This window comes from Salvelinus sp. IW2-2015, unplaced genomic scaffold, assembly GCF_002910315.2.
Source record: "Salvelinus sp. IW2-2015 unplaced genomic scaffold, ASM291031v2 Un_scaffold3596, whole genome shotgun sequence".
Taxonomy (NCBI): domain Eukaryota; kingdom Metazoa; phylum Chordata; class Actinopteri; order Salmoniformes; family Salmonidae; genus Salvelinus; species Salvelinus sp. IW2-2015.
Window position 1 is genome coordinate 81173 of NW_019944874.1, and position 10432 is coordinate 91604.

At 53.0% G+C, this 10432-nt stretch overlaps 1 protein-coding gene and 1 long non-coding RNA gene across 6 annotated transcripts in view; one reads left to right on the forward strand and one right to left on the reverse strand.

Annotated features, from left to right (window-relative positions):
* Positions 1-554: 554 nt before the first annotated feature.
* On the forward strand, positions 555-4173 carry LOC112076146 (uncharacterized). 5 transcript variants are annotated; one of them, XR_011477622.1, is made up of 9 exons: positions 562-573; positions 775-834; positions 1003-1029; positions 1573-1621; positions 2235-2289; positions 2697-2723; positions 3068-3099; positions 3611-3671; positions 4133-4173. It is a non-coding gene; the product is annotated as an uncharacterized lncRNA (long non-coding RNA). The 5 variants fall into 5 exon arrangements; XR_002895113.2 differs by lacking the exons at positions 1003-1029; positions 1573-1621; positions 2235-2289 and having other exon boundaries at positions 555-573; positions 775-824; positions 2690-2723; XR_011477621.1 differs by lacking the exons at positions 2235-2289; positions 2697-2723; positions 3068-3099 and having other exon boundaries at positions 1573-1623.
* A 667-nt stretch (positions 4174-4840) lies between these two features.
* The window catches only part of LOC112076145 (centrosomal protein of 63 kDa-like), a gene marked incomplete at its 5' end in the record, with an annotated part of 12258 nt that continues 6666 nt past the window's right edge, over positions 4841-10432 (reverse strand). Inside the window, 3 exon segments of the mRNA XM_070441206.1 lie at positions 4841-5490; positions 5625-5827; positions 6097-6183. Of these exon segments, the coding sequence (XP_070297307.1) occupies positions 5043-5490; positions 5625-5827; positions 6097-6183 (738 nt within the window).

Below are 10432 nucleotides of genomic sequence, written 5' to 3' on the forward strand. Positions count from 1 at the left end.
TGTCAATAAAACAACACAAGACTGCGGAAAACACGCAACCGCCCAAAGGATAACATTCCACATCCAAGAAAAAAAAACAAGACGCTTCAAACACGGTACAAAAGGAAAGAGATTGTCAAGGAAGAAATTCTAGCACCACTAATTGGCTTAGCAATACGGTGTTCTAAAGTTGCTTTAGCTACAGGCGCTAACATCACACACGACGACACTAGTAAGAGTTGAGTCAGTGGCTCAGAGAGACAACTACCATAAACCACCCTGGACACTAAATCACACACATTAATAGTTCGCCAACAAGGACTGTCACTCAGTCACATTTACAGCGTATCTTTCCAACAGGTCCGTCTGTAGAGACCCCCCCCCCCCCCCCCCCCCCCTCACAAATAGCCAGTAGAACTGCCAATACTCCTAGACTAGAGAAACCTGGGACCTGTTGGTGTCAGTCAGTCATGGTGTAGTGCACATTATCTGGTGTACGACTCCAAGAGGTGAAGCTGTCTGTCTGGTCAGTCACTGACGCGTCCATGAGGTGAGCTTGTCTGTCTGGCAGTCAACTGACCGCTCCAGAGGTGAGTGTCTGTCTGGTCAGTCAACTGACCTGCCTCCAAGAGGTGAGCTGTCTGTCTGGTCATCACTGACCGCTCCAGAGTGAGCTGTCTGTACCTGGTCAGTCACTGGACCGCCTCAGAGGTGAGCTGTCGTTCTGTCAGTTCACTGACCGCTCCAGAGGTTGAGCTGTCTGTCTGGTCAGTCAGCTGACCGTCCAGAGGTGAGCCTGGATGTTCAAGAGGGATAAGGTTAGGAGGTGTCTGGATGGTCAGGAGGTTAGGAGGTGTCCTGGATGTCCAGTGAGGGTCAGGAGTCTGGATGGTCAGGGTAGGAGGTTGTCTGGATGCGCCAGGAGGGTTAGAGGTGTCTGGAATGTCAGGCAGTTGTCAAGGAGGTGTCTGAGCATGGTCAGCGGGGGGTTAGGAGGTGTCTGATGGCCAGGAGGGTACGGAGTTCTTGGAATGTCAGGGGGGTTAGGAGGTGTCTGGATGGCCAGGAGGGATTAGAAGGTGTCTGGATGGCAGGGGGTAGGAGGTTCTGGATGGTTAGGAGGGTTAGTAGGTGTCTGATGGTCAGGAGGGGTCAGGAGGTGCTGGATGCCAGGAGGTTAGGAGTGTCTGGTCGATGGTCAGAGAGTTAGGAGGTTATCTGAATGGTCAGGAGAGTCGGATCGCCAGGAGGTTAGGAGGTGTCTGGATGGCAAGGAGTGTTGGATGGCCAGGAGTGGTGTAGAGGTCTGGAGCATGGAGGGTGCTGGATGGCCAGGAGTGTCAGGAGGTGTCTCTGGTGGCAGGAGGAGTCTGCATGTCAGGGGGGTAGGAGGCGTGTCTGGATGGTCAGGGAAGGTCTGGATGGCCAGGAGGGGTAGGAGTGTCTGGCATGTCAAGCGAGGGTTTAGGAGGTTTCTGGTGGCCAGGGGGTTTATGAGGTGTCTGGATGGTCAGGAGGTGTTAGGGGTTTTCTTGAATGGTCAGGAGGAGTCTGATGGCCAGAGGTTAGGAGGTGTCTGAGATGGCCAGTGAGGTGTCTGGATGGCCAGGAGGGTTAGGAGGTGTCTGGATGCACGCAGGAGGTGTCTGGATGGCCACCACTTCCTCCGCCCCCTCTCCCGCAGCACGGTGCTCGCACCCGGCCAGGTAGGGTCGTGCTGATGGCTAGGAGGTCTGGCTCGAAATGGCAGAGGCGGTTAGGAGGTGTCTGGATGGTCAGGAGGGTTAGGAGGAGTCGTGGATGGGTAGGAGGGTTAGCAGGTGTCTGGATGGTCCAGGGAGGTGTCTGGATGGCCAGGAGTGTCAGGAGGTGTCTGGATGGCTAGGGAGGTGTCTGGATGGTCAGTGAGGGCTTAGGAGGGTGCTGGATGGCAGGGGGTTAGAGTGTCTGGATGGTCAGGGGAGTGTTGGATGGAGGGGAGGTGTCTATGGATGGCCAGGGGGGTCTAGGGGTGTCTGGATGGCCAGGGGGGTTAGGAGGTGTCTGGAGGCCAGGGGGTTTAGGAGGTGTCTGGATGCCAGGGTTAGGAGGTGTCTGGAATGGTCAGGAGGGTTTACGCGTAGACGTGCTGTCGGATGGCTCAGGAGGGTCTAGGAGGTGTCTGGTATGGCCAGGAGGGGGTCAGGAGGTGTCTGGATGGCCAGGGCGAGGGTAGGAGGTAGTCTGGGATGGCCAGGAGTTCAGATCGGAGCGAGGTAGGAGGAGTCTGGATGGTCAGGAGGTTTAGGAGGAGTCTGGATGGCCATGAGGGTAAGGAGCGGAGGCTAAGGAGGTGCCGGATGGCCTAGGGGTAGGAGGTGTCTGGATGCAGAGGGTTAAGGGAGTGTCCTGGATGGTCAGGAGGGTTAGGAGGTCTAGGAGAAAGATTCTTGATGGTCAGGGAGGTCAGGTGGTGTCTGGATGGTCAGGAGGTCAGGAGGTGTCTGGAATGGTCAGGAGGGTCCAGGAGGTGTCTGGAATGGCCAGGAGGGTTAGGAGGTGTCTGGATGGCAGGAGGGTCAGGAGGTGTCTGGATTGGTCAGGGAGGGGTTTAGGAGGAGTCTGGAATGGCCATAGAGGTTAGGAGGTGTCTGGATGTGTCAGGAGGGTTAAGGTAGGAGGTGTCTTGGTGGTCAGGAGGTTACGGGAGGTGTCTCGCGATGGTCAGGAGGGTTAAGGTTAGGAGGTGTCTGGATGGTCAGGAGGTGTCTGGATGCAGGAGGGTTAGGAGGTGTTCTGGATGGGGTAGAGGTGTCTGGTATGGCCAGAGGAGTTAGGAGGTGTCTGGAGGCCAGGGGGTTTAGGAGGTGTCTGGATGGTCCAGGAGGGTTAGGAGTGTCCTGGATGGTCAGGAGGTTAAGGTTAGGAGGTGTCTGATGGTCAGGAGGGCAGGAGGTGTTCTGGATGGGCAGGAGGTCAGGAGTGTACTGGATGGCCAGGAGGGTCAGGAGGTGTCTGGATGGTCCAGGAGGGTTAGGAAGGTGGTCTGGATGGTCAGGAGGTTAGGAGGTTTCTGAATGGTAGGAGGAAGTCTGGATGGGCCAGTGAGGGTTAGGAGGTGTCTGGGTGGCCAAGGAGGTTGTCTGGATGGCCAGGAGGGTTAAGGAAGGTGTCTGGAGGTGGGTCAGGAGTGGGTTAGGAGGTTGTCTGGATGGTCGAGAGGTTGGTCAGAGGTGGCTGGATGTATCAAGAGGGTATAAGTTAGGGGTGTCCCTGGATTGTCAGGGGGGTTAGAGGTTTAGGAGACGGGTAATGTCCAACCAAGGTAATGCTACCATCAAAGGGAGGGAGAGAGGAATGAAAGCCAGGGAAGATCTCTATTGCATACCTCCTCGCCCTCTCTTTGCTTAAAAACCCATTGGAGTAGAAGCCAGAGGTCCCTCCCCTCTGACTTCTGCTCAATAGGTTTTGGAGACACCTTCCAGGCAAGGAGGGTTAGGGGAGGTGTCTGGATGGTCCAGGAGTGGTTAGGAGGTGTTTGATGGTCAGGAGGGTTAGGAGGTGTCCTGGATGGCCAGGAGGTGTCCTGATGGTCGAGGAGGTTGTCTGGATGGTCAGGAGGTTAGAAGGTTGTCTGGATGGCCGGGGTTAGAAGAGTGTCCTGGATGGCCAGGAGGGTTAGGAGGTGTCTGGATGGTCAGGAGGGTTAGGAGGTTTCTGGCATGCGTCAGAGGAGTCGTGGATGGCCAGGAGGGTTAGGGAGGTGTCTGGAATTGGGGCCCGGAGGTGTCTGGATGAGCCAGGGGTGTCTGGATGCCAGGAGGGGTTGGAGGTGTCTGGATGGCTTGGAGGGTTAGGAGATGTCTGGAGTGGCCAGGAGGTGGTCTGGATGGGCCAGGAGGGTTAGGAGGTTCGGTCTAGATGGTCAGGAGGCGTTAGGAGGTGTCTGGATGGTCCAAGGAGGGTTAGGAGGTGTCTGGATGCCAGGAGGTGTCTGGAATGGTACAGGAGGTGTCTGGATGGTCAGAGAGTGTTAGGAGGTGTCGTGGATGGCCAGGAGGGTTAGGAGTGTCTGGATGGTCAGGAGGGTTAGGAGGGTGTCTGGAATGGCCAGGAGGTTAAGGAGGTGTCTGGATGGCCAGGAGGTGTCCTGGATGGTCAGGAGGGTTAGGAGGTGTCTGGATGGCCAGGAAGGTGTCTGGATGGTCAGGAGGGATTAAGGTATAGGAAGGTGTGCCTGGATGGTCAGGAGGGTTAGTAGGTGTCTGGTGGTCAGGAAGGGTTAGGCAGGCCGTCTGGATGGCCCAGGTATTTAGAAACGGTCCTGACATTGTCCTGTCTCATGCCTGGTGTGACGTCTAGTCTCGTGGATGTAGCTCCTGGGAGCGCACAGGTTCTCCTCCTCCAGGTACCGGGACGCCACCGAGCCGGCAATGGGAGAGCCACACAGCGCTCCCTGGAGAACAGAGGAGGTATTAGACACTATAAGTTGGCACAATTCCGGTACCTTTTTTTTATTTTTTTAAATCAACGGTTGGAAGTTTCCATGAAAGGGAGGTTAAAGGGAAGAGGGAGGAAAAAAGAAAATCTGGAGGGAATAAGCAGGAAAATACAAATCCTCCGACTGGGATTGTCTGGGAAACGTGGGAATTTGGAGAAAGTTAGTGGAGATTGTGAACCCTAGACACAGTATTATATTGCCGTACCTAACTGAAGACTGAACAGGAGACTGGTCCTCAGAAGGCCATGTTCTGAACAATTACTAATTGTTTTTTTCCCCAAATCACTTAAAATCTGTCTGTTTTGATCATCGATCAAAACTTGACTAACAATCACATTATATTCCTTACTCCTCATCTATATCAGCATTATTGCTCCTAGTCGCTTAACGTTAGTCTCCTAGTCGCTTAACGTTAGTCTCTTAGTCGCTTAACGTTAGTCTCTTAGTCGCTTAACGTTAGTCTCTTAGTCGCTTAACAACTGCCCTTGTCTTTTCTTACGGACTTTTTTGACAGCTGCTTTACTGAGGAAAAGTCTGTAAGTGTCTCTGGATAAGAGCGTCTGCTAAATGACTAACATGTTTCTTAACAGAGCAGCTGTATATAGTAACCACATGAGTCTGGCAGAGTGAGTGTACCTAAATCGTCACTGACAGGTAGCCTCACCATGTTCAGTATGTCTTGACTGGCCTGCAGGTGTAGAGCCTCCTCTGAATTGGACAACTGGCCCTCAGCACCAACAGGTACAGAGACAGGTAGAGGTGCAGGTCCATTAGGAACACAGACAACGGCTGAGGCTGTCCCCCGGGCTAGTCTGCTTTCTCTACAGGGCGAGGAGGAGGAGGAAGAGGAGGCTGAGATGGGCCTGTGGTCCAGGGTCTGGCCGTGGTGTCTGTGAGGGGAGGAGGAGAGGGCCTCTAGCTGTTGGAGGAGGCGCTGGATCTCCTCTTCGTAGTGCGAGGTGTTCTTCTGCATCCTGACCTCCATGGCTAACATCTCCTCTCTGTGTCTCTGCTGCAGTTCCTCTTCCCTCCTACAGCAGGAACAACACGGAGGTTCACTAAACATTAGTGGAGAACACAAATCATATTCACCAGGCTTTGTGTGACCTGAGTGAGACTGCAGTGTGTGTGTGTGTGTGTGTGTATACTGTCTACTGTAGCCTACCCGTCCTGTGCTTGTCGTGGACCGGCCCTGGACTGGTTGTGTAGCAGGGATCTGTCTAGCTTGTCCTGCCAGGTCTGTGTAGAGGCCTCCAGACGAGCTCTCACGTCCGCTAGCTCCTGTCTCATCTGCCTGTTCTCCTGCTCCAAGCTACTCAGAGACGATACATAGCTCTCTCTCAGAGAGGCCAGGCAGGGGTCCCCTTTCTGTAGGGGGGGGGGGGCAGACGGAGATGGAGGGGTGAAGGAGAAAGAGAGAGAGATTGAAAAAGAGGGCAAGAGAGAGTCAATGTATGGCTGACGCTTCACTCCTACAGCACTCCTATCCTCCAACTGGGATTTCTGTGAAACCTGGGAATTTGGAGAAAGTTAGTGGAGATTTGAAACCCTAGACACAGTATTATATTGCCGTACTAACTGAAGACTGAACAGGAGACTGGTCCTAAGAAGTAGAAGAAGTATAACTCAGTCCAGACCTTAGTAGACTTCGACTCCACTCTTTCCAGCAGATCATTCAGATGTTGGTTCTCAATCCTCAGAGTTTCCAGCTGCACCTGAGTCACCTGGATGGAACAGAGTAACAGAACCACTGGCATAAGTAGGGCTTGGCGATATGGCCAAAATATCATATCACACTATTTTTTTGGTATTTTGGATGGTATTTGATGTTTTTTTTTATTTAATAACATTTCTAAATGTGATTTATGAGTAGTGCATTACCTCAGGGTGGCAACACATATATTCTAAGTGATTTCAAATGGGTCTTTTCTTTCTTTCTCCATTCAGATTGTTTTCTACTGTTCGATTCAACTTCAACATCAAATGATTTCCATCCATTTCCTGCAGAGATCATTTCCACACTGCCACGTGCCTGCACAATATGGGCAAAGCTGTATTAGCTAGCTACGTTTGCCCCGACTCGGTACATTTATCAGCTAGCTCTAAACAGCTAACGAGAGATTAGCATTAGCGGCTAACACGATTTAGCTAAAAACTTGCAACAAAAAAAAAGACAAACTAGCTGTTTGCAGATGTAATAAAGATAAAACTAATATTATATAACGCTTGTGGAGTGTTGCATGTGCTGTATTGACCATGCAGACAGGAACGCAAGTGGTCTCTTGGTCGAGCAACAGCAAATGCGCACCTGACAGGCGGCGGGGCTAGGTCTGTGCGGAAAGCGGAATGGAGAGAAAAGAGAGATTTCAAAAAAGCCTTTTGACTCAATTTGTGCTCGAGGGTCTGCTATACAAATTGATGGAAAGCGGCGTCGAGGGAAAAACATATGACATTATACAATCCATGTACACAAACAAGTGAGCGGTTCAAATTGGCAAAATAACAAACACAGATTTCGATCCACAGGGACGTGGGGTGAGACAGGGATGCAGCTTAAGCCCTACCCTCTTCAACATATATATCAACGAATTGGCGAGGGCACTATAACAGTCTGCAGCACCCGGCCTCAGCCTACTAGAATCTGAAGTCAAATGTCTACTGTTTGCTGATGATCTGGTGCTTCTGTCACCAACCAAGGAGGGCCTACAGCAGCACCTAGATCTTCTGCACAGATTCTGTCAGGAGCGACTCCTCTCACCCCACTGTGGACCCTGGTCCATGTCACTTACCTGTTTCACCTTCAGATACAGGCCTCCTCTGACCCCACTGTGGGACCCTGGTCCACGTCACTTACCTGTTTCACCTCAGTACGAGCTCCTCTCACCCCACTGTGGGACCTGTCCATGTCACTTACCTGTTTCACCTCAGATACTCCTCTCACCCCACTGTGGGACCCTGGTCCATGTCACTTACCTGTTTCACCTCAGATACAGAGGCTCCTCTCACCCCACTGTGGGCCCTGGTCCATGTCACTTTACCTTGTTCACCCAGATACAGAGCCTCCTCTGACCCACTGTGGGACCCTGGTCCATGTCACTTACCTGTTTCACCTCAGTTACAGAGCTCCTCTCACCCCACTGTGGGACCTGGTCCATGTCACTTACCTTTTCACCTCAGATACTCCTCTCACCCCACTGTGGGACCCTGGTCCATGTCACTTACCTGTTTCACCTCAGATACTCCTCTCACCCACTGTGGGACCCTGGTCCATGTCACTTACCTGTTTCACCTCAGTTACAGAGCCTCCTCTACCCCACTGTGGACCCTGGTCCATGTCACTTACCTGTTTCACACAGTTACAGACGACTCCTCTCACCCCCTGTGGGACCCTGGTCCATGTCACTTACCTGTTTCACCTCAGATACAGGCCTCCTCTGACCCCACTGGGGACCCTGGTCCACGTCACTTACCTGTTTCACCTCAGATACAGGCTCCTCTACCCCACTGTGGGACCCTGGTCCATGTCACTTACCTGTTTCACCTCAGATACAGAGCCTCCTCTTGACCCACTGTGGGACCCTGGTCCATGTCACTTACCTGTTTCACCTCAGATAGACTCCTCTCACCCACTGTGGGACCTGGTCCATGTCACTTACCTGTTTCACCTCAGATACAGAGCCTCCTCTCACCCACTGTGGGACCCTGGTCCATGTCACTTACCTGTTCACTCAGTACAGAGCCTCCTCTCACCCACTGTGGGACCCGGGTCCATGTCACTTACCTGTTTCACCTCAGATACTCTCTCACCCCACTGTGTGGGACCCTGGTCCATGTCACTTACCTGTCTTCACCTCAGTATACAGAGCCTCTCTACCCCACTGTGGGACCTGGTCCATGTCACTACCTGTTTTCACCTCAGATACAGAGCCTCCTCTGACCCACTGTGGACCCTGGTCCATGTCACTTACCTGTTTCACCTCAGATACTCTCTCACCCCACTGTGGGACCCTGGTCCATGTCACTACCTGTTTCACCTCAGATACTCCTTCTCACCCCACTGTGGGACCCTGGTCCATGTCACTTACCTGTTTCACCTCAGATATAGCTCCTCTCACCCCACTGTGGGACCTGGTCCATGTCACTTACCGTTTCACTCAGATACAGAGCTCCTCTACCCCACTGTGGGACCTGGTCCATGTCACTTACCTGTTTCATCCAGTTACAGAGCTCCTCTCACCCACTGTGGGACCCTGGTCCATGTCACTTACCTGTTTCACCTCAGATAAGAGCCTCTCTACCCCACTGTGGGACCCTGGTCCATGTCACTTACCTGTTTCACCTCAGATACAGGCCTCCTCTGACCCCACTGTGGGACCTGGTCCAGTCACTTACCTGTTTCACCTCAGATTTACTCCTCTCACCCCACTGTGGACCGCTGGTCCATGTCACTTACCTGTTTACTCAGATACTCCTCTCACCCCACTGTGGGACCCTGGGCCATGTCACTTTACCTGTTTCACCTCAGATACAGAGCCTCTCTCACCCACTGTGGGACCCTGGTCCATGTCACTTACCTGTTTCACCTCAGATACAGAGCCTCTCTCACCCCACTGTGGGACCCTGTGTCATGTCACTTACCTGTTTCACCTCAGATACAGCCTCTCTACCCCACTGTGGGACCCTGGTCCATGTCACTTACCTGTTTCACCTCAGTCAGAGCCTCCTCTCACCCACTGTGGACGCCTGGTTCCATGTCAACTTACCTGGTTTCACCTGTCAGTTACAGAGCCTCCTCTGACCCCACTGTGGGACCCTGGTCCATGTCACTTACCTGTTCACCTCAGATACAGACCTCCTCTCACCCCACTGTGGACCCTGGTCCATGTCACTTACTGTTTCACCTCAGATACAGAGCCTCCTCTGACCCACTGTGGACCTGGTCCATGTCACTACCTGTTTCACCTCAGATACAGAGCCTCCTCTTGACCCCACTGTGGGACCTGGCATTCACTTACCTGTTCACTTCAGAACCCTCTCACCCACTGTGGACCCTGGTCCATGTCACTTACCTGTTTTCACCTCAGTACTCCTCTCTGACCCCACTGTGTGGCCCTGGTCCATGTCACTTACCTGTTTCACTCAGATACAGAGCCTCCCTCACCCCACTGTGGACCCTGGTCCATGTCACTTACCTGTTTCACCTCAGATACAGGGCCTCCTCTGACCCACTGTGGACCTCTGGTCCATTGTCACTTACCTGTTTCACCTCAGCTTACAGAGCCTCCTCTCACCCCACTGTGGGACCCTGGCCATGTCACTTACTGTTTCACCTCAGATACAGAGCCTCCTCTACCCCATGTGGACCCTGGTCCATGTTCACTTACCTGTTTCACCTCAGATACAGACCTCCTCTGACCCACTGTGGGACCCTGGTCCATGTCACTTACCTGTTTCATCTCAGTGAGCTCCTCTCACCCCACTGTGGGACCCTGGTCCATGTCACTTACCTGTTTCACCTCAGATACTCCTCTCGACCCCACTGTGGGACCCTGGTCCATGTCACTTACTGTTTCACCTCAGATACAGAGCTCCTCTACCACCACTGTGGGACCGCTGGTCCATGTCACTTACCTGTTTCACCTCAGTACAGAGCCCTCTACCCACTGTGGGACCCTGGTTTCCATGTCACTTACCTGTTTCACCTCAGTACAGAGCTCCTCTCACCACTGTGGGACCCTGGTCATGTCACTTACCTGTTTCACCTCAGATACGCCTCCTCACCCCACTGTGGACCCTGGTCCATTGTCACTTACTGTTTCACCTCAGTTACAGAGCCTCCTCTACCCCACTGTGGGACCCTGGTCCATGTCACTTACCTGTTTCACTCAGCAACGACTCCTCTCACCCCACTGTGGGACCTGGTCCATGTCACTTACCTGTTTCACCTTCAGATTACAGGGGCCTCCCTCCTGA